This window comes from Pelodiscus sinensis, chromosome 1 (genome assembly GCF_052426305.1).
Source record: "Pelodiscus sinensis isolate ZL-2025 chromosome 1, ASM5242630v1, whole genome shotgun sequence".
NCBI classification, from domain to species: Eukaryota; Metazoa; Chordata; order Testudines; family Trionychidae; genus Pelodiscus; species Pelodiscus sinensis.
This window is the reverse complement of record NC_143052.1, coordinates 192,245,286-192,263,921: the sequence shown is the minus strand read 5'-3', so window position 1 is coordinate 192,263,921 and position 18,636 is coordinate 192,245,286. Positions and strand designations below refer to the sequence as shown.

Genomic DNA, 18,636 nt, shown 5'->3' with positions numbered 1-18,636 from the left:
GTTCAACTTCTTTTAAAAGTCAATAGCAGTAGGGCACATAATCCCCTTTCAGATTTCCAACCAGGATAACTATAAATCTATTAACATGGTTAGAGCTATTTAAATTCCTGAAATAATCAGACATTGTTTTCTGCATCAGATGGGTTATTTTTACAATGTACAGCAAGAATTGATTCTCTGGGAGCCAGATCCAAAGTCTGTGGAAGTAAATGAAAAGACTTCTACTGACTGCCATGGCTTTGAATCAGGTCCTAGATTGTCTGCTGAAAATATTCATAGGTTAGGGTGATGTACACACTAAACAAAGATTAGGCAAAATAAATTGAATTTCACAACATATATGAAACATGCTGACATTTTGGGCCTGATTTTCTAAATTGTAAAAAGTATGGACTTAAATTCTCTTCTTACTTACCTTGGTTAATGGTGGGATGTCTCTAGTAATTTGAATGAATTTACACTGATGTAAAAGAAACTAGAATCAGGCCTTTAAACCTCACTCCTGAGTGACAAAAAATGTATTCAAATGCTTCATTCTAATACATTATCACAGGCTGAGATATAGTTACCAGTGGTAGAACTAACTGTGAGAAAAGCAGTTCTTATGAGTTTTTTCTCCACTTTTTACTGCAGGAGGTGCAGCTTTTATTTTCCCAAACACTTCAGTTTATCCAGAAGCGACACAAAGAATTACAACCAGGCCAGGTATGAATGATGATTTTTGTTATGTGATTTTGCTCACTGTCCCCTCTCTTTCTACTTCAGGTGTCTCTATCTAAAATAATACAGTATAAACATGCTTAGTAACATCCATCTCTACTGCATGGGATGAGGTGGAAGGGAAGAGCAGCTTAAAGAGTCCATTTTTCAGAAGCTTCTGTTTTTGAGGAAATGTGGCTAGTGGCTAGAGTAGAATGCTGGGACCCTGGAAGCAAAGGTTCTATTCCCAGCACTTTCCACTGGCTTGCAGAATGATTTTAGCAAGTCACTTCACCTCATGGTGCTTTGGTTTTCCCATCTGTAAAATGAGGATAAGATACTGACCTCCTTTGTAAAGAGTCTTGAGATCTGTTGGTCTAAGTGCTATATAAGAGAGTGATATTTGCATTATTATTTTTTGCTTCTTGTTTATTTTTTAAACAAAGTAACTTAATACAGCAACAGAAAAGCATAAAAATGAACAGCAAGAGAGTCTTCATATCAGAAATCAGAAGTCTATAACAGAATATGTGGATCTGCTGGATCACTGGGGTAAAGAGAACAATGAAGGAAGAAAAGAACATTGCTGAGAAGCTATAGCGTTACTTGGCATTATTCTTCACCTCTGAGGATGTTGGGAAGATACCTAGTTTGGATCTCTGCTTTGCTAATAATAAAGAAGAAGTATTGAGGCAACAGAAGAAAGTGGTTAAAAAGCAACAAGTCACTAGGTCCAGGTGGTGTATATATCCAGGAGCACTGAAGGGACTTAAAATTGAAGTGACTGAGCTGCTAGTAAAGATACACAGTCTCTGATTGAAACAGCTAGTATGCCAGAGGATTGCAGTTTAGCAAATGGCGTATTCATATTTTTAAATGATCCTAGCTAATAACTCAGGTAATTAATCACTGCTAAATCTTGAACTGGTTGAAATGATAATTAAAATTGAATAATAAAAAACTTTAGAAGTCCATAATATAATAAGGTATAGCCTACAGCGTTTCTGCCAGGAAAATCATGCCTCACTGTTCTATTAGATTTCCTTAAATATTACAATAAAGTATTAGTTAAAGAAGAACCAGTTGACATTATTTAGTCTTTTAAAATCCTTTCACAAAGCCCCTCAAAAAAGTTACTAAAGAAACTGAGCTGCAGTGAGATGAATGGCAAAATATTATCCTGGATCAAAAACTGCCTAAGACAGAATACTAAAAATAGGAACACATGATCAGCTTTCATCATGGGAAGAGACTAATAATAGGTGTTCAAAAGTCCAGTTAGGATGACTGATATTTAATGATCTGGAAAAGGACAGTGACAAAATCTGTGACAAAAGTGAGGAAGCAAAATTGCAAATGGCACACATGTACTTAGATCAGTTAAATCCAAAGAGAACTGTGAGGAACTTCAGTTGGAATTAACCAAGCTATGGGCAATACAATTGCTGGTGAAAATGAAGGCTGATCAATGCAATGCAATGCCCATTGGAAGGAAAATTTGAAGTACCGGTATTCCTGTACCTAAATTGAACTCATTAATTCAGGAAAAAGGACCTGGGCATCACTATCGGCTGTTCAATGGAGACCTCTGTTCTGTGTACAGCTGCTGTCAAAATACTAACAAACTGTTAAGCTGCATAAGGAACAGGCTGAAGAATGATACGGGAAAAATTATTGTGCCATCCACTATATAAATCAACAGCGTAGCCTCATTTGGAATGTTGTGTTCAGTACTGGTCACCCCATCTGCAGAGTTATATTTGCTGAATTAGAGGACAGAGAGACAAGTGATGAGAATGGTTAAAGCCTTGGGAAAACTCTGCTATGGTGAGCAATTGGTGAGTCAGGGATTTTTTACTTTTGATAGGAGGTGTCAATAAGAGGTACATGATAAAATTCTTACAAAATAATGAGTGGTTTTGGAAAGATGGGAGCATCTACTTTCTGTGCATCTTGATACAAGACTGAGAGGACATTCAATGAAATTGAGAGGAAGCAAATTCAAAACTGATAAAAAGAAATAACTTTTTGCGACAACACATAATTAGACTGTGGACATCATTGCCATAGGCTGTTGTTGAAACACAGAGATTACTGAGATTCAAAAAAGAGATAGGACATTTATATGGATAACAGGAACATTCAGTTAGAGTAGTAATAACCAAGATAAAAATGTATCTGAAGAAGACCTGATGCTTCAGAGTTCTCACCAAATCTTTAATTAATATGGGTAGAAGAAGACTATCTTGGGAGGAAGATTAGCTCACATCTGTCTACTGTGTGATGTCTTCAATCTTCTTCTGAGTAGTTGGAAATAGGATAGCAGACTAGATGGAACACAGGGTTTTGCCAGCATGGCAATTCTATGTACCTCTCCTTAGTGCAAATGCCTCTGGATGGTTCATTGATGTCTTTTCTAAATGTAGAAAAATCAAATATAATTTCCTTACCTAAAATGAAAATAACTTCTTATATATGTTTCCTTTCTATCTATATTTTGTTAATTATTTGTTGTTTATTCCACGAATCAACAATTTTGATAATAGTATATTTAAAACATGATCAAAAACATTAATATGATCCCTAAAACAACACAGGTGTGAGAGTTCTACAGTATGCAATTTATATGCATCCCCACGATTCAGCGCAAAGGTTGGTCAGAAGAGGGAAGCCATATTGCTCCATGGGAGATGTGGTCTAGCAAGGGAGCCTAGCCCAGAAGAGAGATTGCCAGCTCTCGCGAGGCTATGCAGCACCATGCAACACCAAAGGGAGAAGCCACCACTATGTTGAGCTGATTCAAAATGAAATGTGTTGGGTCAGTTCAACCAACCAAAATATTTCAGTTTGAGTCCAGCTGACCTGAAATGCAAGATTTAATTGTGATTTTCCCACAGAAAACAAATAAGTAAAAAAGAAATTTCCAACAGAAAAATTTGATATTTCAGAAATTGCATTTTCGGCTGAAAAAATGGTTTCAGCAGAACATTTTTGATAACTCTCTTTTTCAGACAAGGTCCAAATCTCAACTAGAATGCACACAGCCTAACTTTTACTGAGGCACTATTCCATAACTAAATCCCTTTTGCTAACAACAGGAGTAGATATGATTGTCTTTGGGGCAGTCACTGACTACAAATAAAAGGAAAAAGAGGCAAGGTTGATGCCAAAGAGAAATTCCAGAGAGTGAATCTGCTAAACATTGGGATACAATTCCAGATAGTGAATCAAAATTAAGCAGCTACCATTATTAAATGTCTATAATGGAGACTAGGAAGTGAATGAGCTTCTGAAACAATATGAATGCCAAAGTCATATTTCTTCAGCAATCCTGAAAATAAAAAGAATCTTTTGCACGTTAAATGTGATATACTCTAGTAGCTCAGGAAAAACTAATAGGGGATTATCTAACTGTCTGATCAAATGAAAATGAGTTACAAGATCTGGTCTAGATAAGGACATATTGTACCAATTTCTCATCATGAGTAAAAACAGACCTGCTTATCTATGATAGCAATATGTTTAACAAAATATAAATCATTGTCCAGATAAATTCCTAGATCCTGAACTAAGAATGAAGTCTTCCAGTTGATGCTATTTCAAGCAGGGCTGAGAATTGCTTCTTTCCTTTTAAAGAGGGCGTAGTCACACAACTGTACAAGGATGTGTTTGCCTCTTGACTCAAGGGTTTTCTCACAGTACTAAATTTATACTTAATGAATTTCAGGTATGTGGTATTTTAAAATTGAAACTGTTACTAGCACTGGGCTGCATATGCACAAGTTGCATGTAACTACCCTTAATATACAAATTCACAAGAATTTACAATCTGAGGCCCCGCAAACACCACCCCCCAGAAGCAAGCAAAGAGTGGGGATGGGGGAGTAGGAGGGTGGAATGCAAACAGCCCAGTGACAGGTACAAATCCCATTAGTATCACATTTTTGTTGCTTTTCCCAATCCTTCTTTGTGGGTAGGGGGTAGGAAAAATGGGAACCACCAACATGTGTCCTTGACATCACTCTTTTCCCCCTTTGCTCTCCCACCCTTTGGGCTAGATTCTTAGTTCTGCTCAAGGTGTTGCACACCCAGGTCACAAACCCCTAGCTGGGAAAACCACCACCAAGGAAGGGTTCTCAGCGGGTTCAGCACAGCCAATTTGTTCACCTCCCACTATGTTCATGGTGCACAAGGCCTGGAGGTGAAGGAAAGAGGTACCATAGGGCGAGAAGCAGCTTGCAAAGGGGAGTGAATGAAATAGATTGCACTCTGACAGGCCCCAGTTGGCTTATGATCCATTGTGGACCATATCCACCTCGCACTTATTTAGAGCCATCCACAGTCTGTTCTAGACTCCATCAAGCTGTTCTAATCTGCATCCAGAGCTGGGCAGAAAATCAGGATCAGCTCCTTGACAGCCCATCTCCCTTTCTGCCATGTTTGCAATAGAAGTTGGACATAGCACTCAATTTGACCCTTTGTATGTCTTCATTTTCCTTTTGGATGCTAAGTTCTCCAGGGAGAAGACTGTCTCTAACTATGTGCTTTAACATTAACAGCACTGAGCATAACTGGATCCCAGCTTGATTGGGGCTTCTGGGTGCGACCATACTGTAACAAATAATTATAATAGTATTGTATACAGTTACTCACATATGCTATATGCCGTACTGTATGCAGTGATGTAAATACCTACACAGTTCGCACTATTTTCTCCAATTCACCGTGTTTCCATGAGAGAAAAATGTGGTAGAAAATTAGAAAAGTCAGGGATTAAAAGGAATGGTTACTTAAAATGTAATACAGAACAAAAAGTGTGCATCTCAGCAAAATCAAAGTTTTGAGAGTGTAAGATTCCATCAGACCACAGTGATGGCAGTGCCAGTTATACACTGAAGCCAAACAGACTAAATAAATTAAAGGCAATTTAGTTGTGAATTACACATTACACTTTGTTTCCATTCCATTCTTTCTCCAGTATTATCTGAAAATAGGCAGATATACAAAAGCGACACTCAGACTACCTCCTGAACTGGTTCATGACTCCCTACCCTCACTTATTGTTTAAAGATGGTGAAACAACCTTTCTAAAAGAAAGGTAAGACACTATTAAGGCTCTACCATCCATTAAAAGGAAGCTATATGCCTACCTTAATACAGCACTGATTTGGCACCAGGATATAGCATACATAGATTTCCAGAAAGCTTCTGACAAGGCCCCTCACCAAAGGCTCTTAAGCAAAGTAACCTGCTATGGGATAAATGGGAAGAGCCTCTTGGATTAGTAACTGGTTAAAAGATAGGAAAGAAAAGTAGGCACGAATAGTCATTTTTCAGAATGGAAAGAGGTAACTAGTGGTGTCTCCCAGGAGTCTATTCTGGGACCAGTCCTATTCAACATACTCATAAAAGGGGGAAAAAGGATAAACAGTGAGGTTGCAAAATGTGCAAAAACTACCCAACATAATTAAGTCCAAGGCGGACTGCAAAGAGCTACAAAACTCAAAACTATAATTTCTCAAAATTGGGTGACTCGACAACAAAACGGCAGATGAAATTTAATGTTGATAAATGCAAAGTAATGCACATTAGAAAACATGATCCCAACTGTACATATAAAATGATGGGGTCTAAATCAATTGTTACTACTCAAGAGAGAGATATTCAAGTCATTGTGGATAGTTCCCTAAAAACATCCACTCAATGTGCAGTGTCAGTCAAAAAATGAACAATATGTTGAGAATCAATAAGAAAGAAAGAAATGACAGGACAGAAAATATTGTATTATCTCTATAAAATCCTTGGTACTCCCACCTCTTGAACACTGTCTGAAGATGTGGTCACCCCACGTCAAAAAAAAAGATATATTGGAATTGGAAAAGGTTCAGAAAAGGACAATAAAATGATTAGGGGCATGGAACAACTTCTGTATGAGAAGAGATTAATAAGACTGAAACTTTGCAGCTTGGAAAAGAGATGACTAAGGCGGAATGTGGCTTAGATCTATACAATTATGACTGGTCTAAAGAAAGCGCTATTTACTTCTCATAACACAAAAACTAGAGGTCACCAAATGAAATTGATGGGCAGCAGGTTTAAAACAAATAAAAGGAACTATTTATTCACACAACACACAGGGAACCTGTAGGCCTTTTTGCCAGAAGATGTTGTGAAGACCAAGACTATAACGGGGTTAAAAAAAGAACTAGATAAATTTATGGAGGATAGGTCCATCAAAGGCTATTAGCTAGGATAGACAGGGATGGTGTCCTTAGCCTCTGTTTGCCAGAAACTGGGAATGAACAACTGGAAAATTACCTGTTCTGTTCATTTCCTCTGGGCTAAATGGACCTTTGGTCTGTTCCAGTATGGCCATTCCCATGTTTTTACATTTGAAGTTGTTTTTTATCAGAATGACAGGGGGGAATGCTCACGTATAAGCCAGCAGCTCACTGTGATCCAAAAAGGGATGAGTTTTGTAAATTATTCTGGAAAAGGAGAGTGAGATTAATAGGTACAAATGAGGAGAAAGGTCCATGCCAAGCATAAGAATAAAAAAAGGAGCCATAGGTGTGGGAACAAAAGGCAAATGAAGGCAGCACAGTTAACAGAGCAAAGGACACACAAAACTAGGAGACAGGGCAGAGATGCAGGTATAGCAGAGGTACAGTATATTTACCACAGCCCTATTGAATTCACAGGATATCTGAATTAGTCACTGCTTCAGGTACAAAACAAATGCTTCCAAATTCTCTTTGAATAATAAGAATAATCAATTTCTTTATTTAAAAATGATATAGCATTAAATAAATGAAGTTTATCAGAAGTCTTGGTAGTTACGTAGTGGAACATCAGAGAATCATAGAACACTCGAACTGGAAGGAACCTCGAGAGATCACAAGTCCGGTCCCCTGCCCTCATGGCAGGACCAAGCACCATCTAGATCATCCCTGATAGATGTCTATCCAACCTGCTCTGAAATATCTCCAGTGATGGAGATTCCACAACCTCCCTAGGCAATTTATTCCCGTGTTTAATCACCCTGACAGGAAGTTTTTCCTAATGTCTAACCTAAACTTCCCTTGCTTCAATTGAAGCCCATTACTACTTGTCCTATCATTAGAGGCCAAGGAGAAAAATTTTTCTTCCTTCTCCTTGTAACACTCTTTGGGTATGTCTACACTAGCCACCCTAATTTACACTAGGGTGGTTAATGTAGTCATACGGAGTTGCAATCGAAGCCCGGGATTTGAATTTCCCGGGCTTCATTTGCATGATCCCACCGGCACCATTTTTAAATGCTGGCTAGTTCGGACTGCGTGCCGCGCGGCTACACGCGGCACGAACTAGCTAGTTCGGACTAGGCTTCCTAATCTGAACTAGCTGTACACCTCGTTCCACGTTCCACGAGGCGTACAGCTAGTTCGGATTAGGAAGCCTAATCCGAACTAGCTAGTTCGTGCCGCGTGTAGCCGCGTGGCACGCAGTCCGAACTAGCCGGCATTTAAAAATGGCGCCGGCGGGATCATGCAAATGAAGCCCGGGAAATTCAAATCCCGGGCTTCATTTGCAACTCCGTATGACTACATTAACCACCCTAGTGCAAACTAGGATGGTAATGTAAATATACCCTTTTAGATTCTTGAAAATTGTTATCATGCCTCCCCCCAGACTTCTCTTTTCTAAACTAAACAAGCCCAGTTCTTTCAGTCTTCCCTCATAGCTCATGTTTTCTAGACCTTTAATCATTTTTGTTGCTCTTTTCTGGACCTTCTCCAATTTCTCCTCATCTTTCTTGCAATGTGGTGCCCAGAACTGGATATAATACTCCAATTGAGGCCTACTCAGTGCAGAGTATAGCGGAAAAATGACTCCTGGTGTCTTGCTCACAACATTCCTGTTAATGGACCCCGGAATCATGTTTGCTTTTTTTGCAACAGCCTCACACTGTTGACTCATATTTAGCTTGTGTTCCACTATGACCCATAGATCCATTTCTGCCGTACTCCTTCCTAGACAGTCACTTCCCATTCTGTATGTGTGAAACTGATTGTTCCTTCCTAAGTGTAGTACTTTGCATTTGTCCTTATTAAACTTCATCCTATTTACCTCAGACCATTTCTCTAGTTTGTCCAGATCATTTTGAATTATGACCCTATTCTACAAAGCAATTGCAACCCCTGCCAGCTTGGTATCATCAGCAAACTTAATAATCGTACTCTCTATGCCATCATCTATGATGAAGATATTGCACAGAACTGGTCCCAAAACAGACCCTTGCGGAACTCCACTTGTTATGCCCTTCCAGCATGACTGTGAACTGTTAATAATAACTCTCTGAGAATGGTTATCCAGACAGTTATGCACCCACCTTATAGCACGACACCTTGTCATAACAAAAAACAATGCAATACTGTTCCCACTAATATTGCCATTGGATATTCAGCTCTTAGTCCTTCTAAATTACACACAGCAGCCACAGAGCCTGGATTCATCTCGAGAAATGACAACAGCAGACTAACAAGGCAGTAAAAAAGACCAAAGTTCATTTTGTTACAAAAATGATCGGCAGAAGAGACTTTCATCTGAGGCTCAGGGATGGAAGTTCTCACCCAAGCAACTAACACTTACTTCCTGCCTCCAACCTCCATGGAACCTTGAACCCACTCCAGTCAGCTAGACGCTAGAGTGAGCTACTGTCAGCGTTCCCACTCAGTCACTTTCCCAGTGTAAGTGTGCGAGAGGAGGGCGCTAAAGGGAAGAGCAGAGACCTTTGTAGGTGAGGGCATAAGTTTGAATGTGAAGTGGAAGGAGACATGAAGCCAGAGAAGAGACGTGGCTACAGCAGTGGCAGAGGGCCAAGATTTTTCTGCAGTGGTGTATTGAGTAGACTGCAGGGGAGCAAAGAAAGAAGCAGGTCATTAGGCTGTGGTGCTGCTCTCAGGGTGAGAGATGGTTAAGACGGGCTTAGCAATGGAGATCCTTCTTATGTCAGTAACCTTCCCATGTCCAATGATTTAGCCATTAAGAACCTGTCACCCTTTATGCCATACGTACTTGAGACAATTGATTTTTCTCTACAGATTTATCATACGAGCAAGCCAGAAGGTCAGCTTGGACAAGTCATAGTCACCCTGCTCCTCAATCAAAAGGTAAAGCACCTGCTTATTTTCTAGCATGCCACCCAATTCATGTCAGGTGTATCTCCTCTGGAAAAGGAATTCAAACTAGCACCTATGTTATAGCTCATAATTTTGCATGTGGGTATTCAATATATTATTTTGGGTATCTGGAGCTGGTATTTGGGTACCAAAGACCTGGTCATTTTGGGGTGTTTTAAACTTAGGCATTCAAATGTGGAAGCAGTAGGATTATTTTTGACATTGTTCGCTCATGAAAAAGAGTAAGAATTTGGGTCAATGTACAACTCTTACTTCTATCAATACATCAAATAGAGATATAGACTATAAACACTATAGGCACTGCAGAAAAATAGATTTATTCTGAGTTGTTGAAATGTTTTAAAAGTGATTCCTTCTGAAGTTCATTTTTTAAGGACTTGGGTCCCATTTTCTCTTCTATGATTGCATGCAGAGAAGAGTTTATGCCCAAGAAATGGGGAGGGCTGCCTCTAGTGTGGTCCTCTTTCCTTCCCACTTCAGCAAAGCTCCTTCATGAAAATTATATGGGATTCTAGCATCAAAATTTTTTAGGGAGCAGACCATGGCTGAGCTCTTCTGGATTCTCCCCATTCCAGCCTGTAGTTGAACACAGTGCAAGCCCCTTTCACCAGTGGATGATATGAGATCCACAAGGAAAAAGGGGTTAAACTACTAGCTTTTTCTACTAGGGGTGGGAACCTGCCTGCCCCCCCACCCTCTCTCCCACACACACACACAAACACACACAAACACACACACCAGTGGAAGAATTCAAAGGAACTGCTGTCTCTAGATCATTAGAACTCATAGAGTTTCCTCTCCCCTGCATGGATTAGTCACATATAAGGAAGAGTAGAACCCCTTCTGGGCAAGTTATACAGCATACGCTCACTTCAAAAAATTAGTGGCCGTCCTTAGGCATACACAGCATACACAGCAGCACAGAGCACTAGTAAAGCTGTGTATGCCAGGGATGAGGTGCTAAGCAACTATGGGCAGTGCCAGCTCTGGTGGTCCCTAGCTACCCCAGGATCCTCCATGTGGGCTCTGTGCCCAGCCCGTGCTCCCCAGGAGTCAGCGAGTGGCATGAGGGTGGACCAGAGAACTCAGGAGGAGCAGGGGTCAGCTACCCAGCTGGTAGCTGGAGAGAGGCAACGGTTTCCCCTTCAAAGTGTCACTTCTCTCTGGCTGGCAGCATGGCCTCCCTCTGCTCCTTCTGTGTCCTCCAGCCCACATTCATGCCTCCCAGTGCTGCCTGCACCTCCCCCTGCGATCCTGAGGTCCAGGTGAGCCTCACCCTGCACTGCTCCAGGTTGCCAATTGGCAATTCTCCTGATCCAGACGAATTAGATGCCATTTCAGGAAATGGCATCCAATTTGGGTGAGCTGGCAATCTCCTCCCCCGACAGCTTCTTCCCCTGCAGCCCCCTTGCTCCCCACTCTGCTGGGGACAGGTGCTGGTCTGCAGAGGTTGCCAACACTGGTGGGCACAGCCTTGCTTTGCACATATGTTATTTAGGAGAAATTCATAGTTTCTTTTTTTGCTGTGTATCAGTGCCTCTGACAGGAGCCAACAGATATGGAGTGCTGGGCAAGGCATGATAGTGACAGAATTTGCCTTAAACTGAAGACACTCTGCTTTAGAATTCCTCACAGTTGATGCTGTCTTAAAAGACAAGTCCAAAATATGTGTGAATGTTATGCAATTTGTAATTATCAGTAACAACTGTGCTTTCCAGTATAGTCCAAACCTGCTCTTTTTGAGCCTGAGCGGGTCAGCTCAGTTAAACATATCAGGGCAAATTTTGTTGTTGACATGGCCAATGAATCATAGAATCATAGAATCCTAAGGTTGGCAGAAACCTTGGGAGGTCATCGAGTCCAGCTCCCTGCCCAAAGCAGGACCAACCCCAACAAAATCATCCCAGACAGGACTTTGTCAAGCCAAGACTTAAAAGTGCTGAGCTGCTGAAGTCCAGTAAGTTGTTTACTTATGCCAGTGATGATTTAATCCCACCCCAATGTAAGATTGCTTTGGTGACTAATTTTCAAACTAAAAAATAGATAAATATATCACTTTTTCTATTTTCAGCTACCCAACCATCATCCTCAACAGTGCCCAAAACAGAAGACCAGCGACCTCAGTTAGGTGTGTGTAACTTTATTTAAGTTAGATATGGGTTAAGTGGAGTATATTAAATATGATCTGAAATATGCCGTAGTCTGCCACCAAATAGCCAACTGTAAGAGGAGACTCAAACAATTAGCAGAGACCCTGCATAGTGGCTGGTCTCACTATCACATCCTGCATGATGGCTGAATTGTGTGTTCGTGTTTGCGTGTACAAGTAATTAACACTGAAACTCCCATGATCTACAAATCAAACATTCCAAAATATAAATGATCGATTTGCTGGGAAGTTGGATGTGCTAGAGCTCCAAGTTGCTAATAGGCTGTCTCAGCTCATCCTGACTTGCTTTTAGTAATTCTTACCAGGGTTGTGTGCCCTGTAAGGGCTTATTGAGCTATTAAGCAAACCAGGTTCAGTACAAAAATGTGGAATCCAAGGATTTCAATGAATTCTATTCATAATGGCTAGTTGGAGTTCTAATCTCAGAAAAATGTACAGAAGTGAACATTTCAGTATATAGGAGAAAGATAGCTAAAACTAGAATTCCTCACACAGTTCTATTGGCGTTTGAAATCCTGGACTCCTGATATAGAGCGCTGAAAGCTGAAAGCATTTCCATTCTGTTGGGTAGTCACCAGGAGAGTGTATTCATTTTATCAGAATATGTTCAAGTAATTGTGAAAGATGGAAGGGTTTTTATGGCTGTCCATAGTATTATTTTAGATTGTCCCTTGAATGAGAAAGTACATCAGAAATTCTGAGTCAGTGCATATTGAGCCTCTCTAATCTGGCACTCTGGTCCGGCAAAGTCTGTGGTCCAGCCTGATTTTAGTTAGCCAGGTGTCCACTTATCAAGGGAGTGGCCAAATTTCCTGTGGTCACATGAAATTTGTTTACAAGTCATCAAAATATTGCAAGTCATTAACAAGTCTCTGAAGTATGGTTACTTGCCTCTGTTGTAATAACACCTGAATTTCAAAAATGATGTTTGGTAACTACAACAGTTTAATGTGTTTCATTTGTCCATATTTGTGTAGATCCCTATCAGATTCTTGGACCTACCAGCAGCCGTCTTGCAAATCCAGGTGAGAAGGAGTTTTGCTGCCCAAGGGATGATTTTTCTTCAAATTTCAAATTTATATCTGTCACTTTTCAAATTTATATCTGTCACTTATTAGAGAGTGAAGGCAAGGTTTAGCAAAGTAGTGAGCATTCCCAGCTCCCACTGAAATCAATAGGAATTAATCAATGGACACAGATGGCGCCTAGTGGATTGCATGATGGGTAATCATATGATTTGTCTCACTGATTTCAAAGAGGATCAATACAAGGCATAGAGAGTACTTTAACCTTATCTTGAGGTCTTTCAGGTGGGATTTAAACAGTGCTTTGGACTTGCAGTGGCCCTTTGCACAAGGCTGAATTTCATCCAAAGGGAACAAGTCAAGCAAGATTAGTTCCATTATTAGATCAGAAAGGAAGAGAGAATAGTGACTAGGTGGCCAGTGTGTAATGTGGCAGATTTCTCCAGTGACCTAAGTCCTGTCCATATAGTCAAACTATGGTTTTCATTAATACAAATATACTTCATTAAAAATGCTATTGAAAATATTAAATAGTGCAAGTTCATTTCATTCATGTATTCCAGACTAGACATGGAGCCAGAGCCTTGGCTCATGAAACCTGACATCCAGTTTATGATCCTAAGGATTAGACCCAGGATATCCTCCAGCTATGAAAATATTGGGTTTGAGTGGTTCATATCACTGAGTCACTAGTGAAATCACTAAAGTGAGCATCTGTTTTTGACAGAGATTTTATTTATTTTCAGAAATGACGCCATGTAATAGACTAGACAAAGTCAGAAGACTTTAAACAAATAACTTTATTAATTGACAAGAAATAAATAGGAGCAAATGGGAAAGCAGAATCCCCATAGGAAAGATACAAGTGGATGAGAAGTTTCAAAGCCTTTCTCCCACTTGAAAAAGGCAGGCTATAGTTTCAAGAAAATCAGAAGATTTTGTCTAAATACAGATTCCATGTCAGAATATCTTATTGAACACAATCTGAACTATGACCTATAGTATTAAAGGTGGGGGAGAGAGAGAAGAAGGTAAGGGATCTTCTTGCTATACTATTCTGTGGACCAGACTAATTTAATTGTTAGTCTGACTCCATTATAGTGAGTCTCGTTTTATAACAATATATCTGAGATCAGAATTTGGTCCAATAGACTGACAATGCATATACCAAGTACTGTTACCCCTTCGATAGCGGTCAATGGGTAGAATGCTCTTTTTCTCTGCCCCCTTTTCCTATTCTTAGTCATATTTCTTTCTGCAACAATGACTGAATGAATCATGATGGCTCTTTGTCTGATATTGTCATGACCTGTTTAAGTTAGGAGTGTTTCAACACTAAATTGTCTTTTTCCCTTGTATTAGCTTTATGATATAGTTACATTAAATAAAGTTATAGTTACATTAAATAAAGTATTTTTAAGATAAAGATTGTTGGATTCCAAGAGAACTAAAGGAATTAGGTGTCCAAATCCCATTAAATTCATTGGAAGTTGGGCATGCAGCTTCATTAACTCTTTTGCAAATCCCAGCATTGTACACATGGTATCAACTGGCTTTTTGCTAGCCTTGTGCCTATGGCACTGTGAAAAGAGCTAATATGATATGCCCTGGATAGAGATACATGTTAACATTTAGGGAGAGACACAAGTATGGAATTTCTATAAACTATTATTTCTGCACTTTAACAAGTTCTGTGTATATATGAAATGGTGGAATTACTCTCATTAAAAGGAAATTGACAAGAACCATTTATTTTCATATGACTATATATTACATTTGGAAGGCAAGTGTTTATATTGAAACATATGCTGGATTGTTAATTCAGAAATTTGTGTTTTGTCCAGTCCTTGACTGTTTATTGATTTTCAAATACTAATCGTCTGGTTATATTTCATGTATTAAAAGTGCATGCTTTGCTCATACCAGGGATTCTTTTGTTTGTTTGTTTGTTTGTTTAATCATGTTAATGGAACAGAAGAAATTCATTAAGAACAGTTTGCATACATATCGTTTAAAGGAATAAAAGTTTTAGTTGCTCTGAAGCATAAATTGTTAATGTACTTCAGATGTGACTTTAGGTTAATATGATAGTCTGCTCTTATAAACTTTCTAAAGAAATGGTAATTTATTAGACTCACATATCCACTTTAAAAAAAACTTATTTTTTGACAGAGATATACTGTACTTAGAAGTTAGCACAGAAAATCTGTTTGGCAAATTCTGCTGACATTGCAACTGCGATATACAGAGCTTGGCAACTGTTATGGAGTATCAGCTCTGCCTTGTCATAAAATACTACTTTTTTTACATGAATCTCAGTGGCAGGACCCATCTAATATATTGTCAGCCATTTAAAATGTTCATATTGTATTTTTATGATGTTGTTGTGTAAAGCCATATTGCAAAGTTGTCAACAGCACAAATTCTTTCTTTCTCAGATTGAATTTCCAGAGAAGGGAGGAATAAAAGTGTTTGGAATCATAACTTTTCCCATTGTTTTCATTCCTGTTTGACAGAGAACATTTACAAGAACTCAGTTTAAAGATCTTTTCATTGTTTTCTCAAATGCTGTGCAATGCAATCAGATGCACTATAAGAGCAATCCAATGAGTTTTTGTTCTACATTTCCCTAAATATTGGAAATGGTTGAAATGGCATGGAAGATCTAGCTTTCTCTAAACTTCTCCATTTTGCATAGGTTTATTCCATGGTGGAGAAAATTTAGTTGCAAAATATTATTGTGGGAACACGAAAGCAAGTTAAAGCTGTTTGACCTGAACTTTAGAGATTAGTTTTGCTATATCTATGTTGTATTATTTCACTATCAGTTTTCCAAGTAAATGACATGAGGTAATTATTAAATATGCACATAATGGCATTGTGCCTGTCAAAATACAGAAAACAATACTTTAAATTATAACCTCTGATACGCAGATCTTTTTTTGATAGAGACAGTAGTTAGATTGAAAGAAAGGAGCAGAGGTTGCAACATTTCCTAATTAGGGTCTGCAGTGAAAATGCACTTGGATTTCATATGTGAAAGTCAGGAAGTGTTGATGTTATTAGTCACTGGTTCTTAACTCTTTTTTTTCCCCCGCCCGTAGGGAGTGGACAGATACAACTGTGGCAGTTTTTGCTGGAGCTCCTGTCTGATAGCTCCAATTCTAATTGCATCACCTGGGAGGGCACCAATGGCGAGTTCAAGATGACTGACCCTGATGAAGTAGCCCGGCGCTGGGGAGAAAGGAAAAGCAAACCCAACATGAACTATGACAAACTCAGTCGTGCACTCCGTTACTACTATGACAAAAATATTATGACTAAAGTCCATGGTAAGCGTTATGCCTACAAATTTGACTTCCATGGAATTGCTCAGGCCCTTCAGCCTCATCCTCCAGAGTCTTCCATGTATAAATATCCAACAGACCTACCCTACATGAGCCCCTACCATGCACACCCTCAGAAGATGAACTTTGTAGCTGCCCATCCTCCTGCTTTACCTGTAACCTCCTCCAGCTTTTTTGCTGCTCCTACTACATACTGGAATTCACCAACTGGAGGTATCTACCCTAATACTAGGCTTCCAGCCACCCATATGCCTTCTCACCTTGGCACCTACTACTAAGAAGGAAACAAATAAGAGACGCTTCACCATGGAATACAATACCCAATTAATTATGATGAACTACTTTGGGAAACATGAATTAAAAATGCCTAAGGAGACATGAAAAAGTTTGACTGAGGAAAAAATGTCAAAAAAAGACTTCTTGTCGTAGGGAAAGTATTCAAGAAGTATAAAGATGCTAAAATGTAATGTATATGGGCATCGGATCTGTGGACCAAACAACAAAAAAACTGTTGTAGGTAAAGCATGAAATGAAAAGGACAACCTACAAAAGAAAGTGGTCTTAAAAAGATGATAAGCTTCTGTGTAAAATTTGATATCTTGCTAATGCAAACTGGGACTATACTACAGCAATATAAGGATAATTCTATAGTGACCTAACATACAGTATACGAATTCATGAAAACCAACAAAAAACCAACAAAACAACCAAAGCAACCCCTCCACCTATATTTAAAAAAATGGAAACATATCAAGAAAGACTGATTGAGTGTGGAAGCTGATTTGGAATATAACAGCATTGGTTTTGGTTAAACTCAGAATGCATTCCATTCATTGGAAAGGTATCAGCTATTTCAAACTGTGAAGATAACCCAAGCTTTAAGATTCCTTGACAGTGTTATAGGAACTCTGAGCCAAACATTGGAATTGAGAATGTGCTGAAGGGCAAGAGTATGATTGTAGATCAAGGGCGTACATCTGATACAGGAAGTAGAAAGGAGGAAGAGGAGGGCAAAGATGAGAATGAGAGAAAAGAAACTTCTTTAAGAGGAGATACCGAAGAGACTGAAAATTTGGTAGTGTTGGGACTATAAAAAATTACTTGTTTGGACTTGAGAAATATTTTGATCAGTATTATACCATTCCCAGTATTATAGAAGGACTAGCTTTGATTGTTTTTAAGTGGAGAAAGGGAAAAGCAGTAGAATTCAGAAATCAGAATATACATCTCTTTAAAAAAGGTAAAACTGGAATTGTCTAATATTTAAAAGTAACTTTTAGGACCTCATCATTATTAAGGGAGTTTGTTTTCTTCTGGTTTAAAGTAAGAGACAACCCCGACTGCCAAAATCAGATATCATATAAGTATTTTTGTTAGGCAGGCGCCAGTTTTTCTTTTTTGAGTCGCGAACGCTGTGCGTTTGTCAGAATGAAGTATACAAGTCAATGTTATTTTTCCTTTTTATATAATAATTATATAACTTATGCATTTATACACTACGAGTTGATCTCGGCCAACCAAAGACACAAAAAAGGGACAATCAAAAATATTGTGGCCTTGAATTTTAACTCTGTATGCTTAATGTTTACATTATGAACTTATTAGTACTTAGAATGCAGAATGTATGTAATAAAATAAGCTTGGCCTAGCATGGCAATTCAGATTTACACTGTGGTCTGTATTTGCATTTCTAGTGACCAAGATGCCTATTAGACCTTCTTCCAAAATGGTTTAAATATTTGTAAACATTTCCTTTTCAAATATTATTTTGATTTGTGAATTTTAAGTCATGTAAATGAAGGACAAATCCATACAGTTCTGTTAGTACACCTGAATTCTGCTCTACAGTACCCCTGCTGTTCCTGCCCTGAACTTCTCTTGAGCAGAGATTGCCAACTGTGCCAATATTTTTGATGGCTTTGTGGCCAACCATGAAAATGAGGTCTAGAGCTGGGGGAAGACTGTGATCCAGAAATTCCTTTTCAGCATCGTATAACAAATTCCAGCCCACGTCTTACTATTATACTAGAGTTTGTTGAACTGTCATACACTCTTGCTATTAACACATACTGTATCATTATTAGTAAATAAAATGAAGAATGAAGAACTTCCATTATTCCTCACTTTAAAACTGAGCGAATGATAGCTTCTCAGTTTCTCGTTACAATCCATCTTTGGTGTTTACACTGGGCAGAATGTTTTCCTTGTATTCT

The 18,636-nt window shown here is 38.9% G+C and overlaps 1 protein-coding gene across 5 annotated transcripts in view; it reads left to right on the top strand.

Annotated features, from left to right (window-relative positions):
* The window catches only part of ERG (ETS transcription factor ERG), a 217,829-nt gene extending 199,739 nt beyond the window's left edge, over nucleotides 1-18,090 (top strand). For all 5 annotated transcript variants that reach the window (XM_014575429.4, XM_014575421.4, XM_014575424.4 and 2 more), the window contains 5 exons: nucleotides 634-705; nucleotides 9,783-9,851; nucleotides 11,953-12,009; nucleotides 13,029-13,076; nucleotides 16,181-18,090. In XM_014575429.4, coding sequence (XP_014430915.1) covers nucleotides 634-705; nucleotides 9,783-9,851; nucleotides 11,953-12,009; nucleotides 13,029-13,076; nucleotides 16,181-16,701 — 767 coding nt within the window. In that variant the 3' untranslated portion in view covers nucleotides 16,702-18,090. The remainder of the gene's footprint in view (nucleotides 1-633; nucleotides 706-9,782; nucleotides 9,852-11,952; nucleotides 12,010-13,028; nucleotides 13,077-16,180) is intronic.
* Nucleotides 18,091-18,636: the final 546 nt, after the last annotated feature.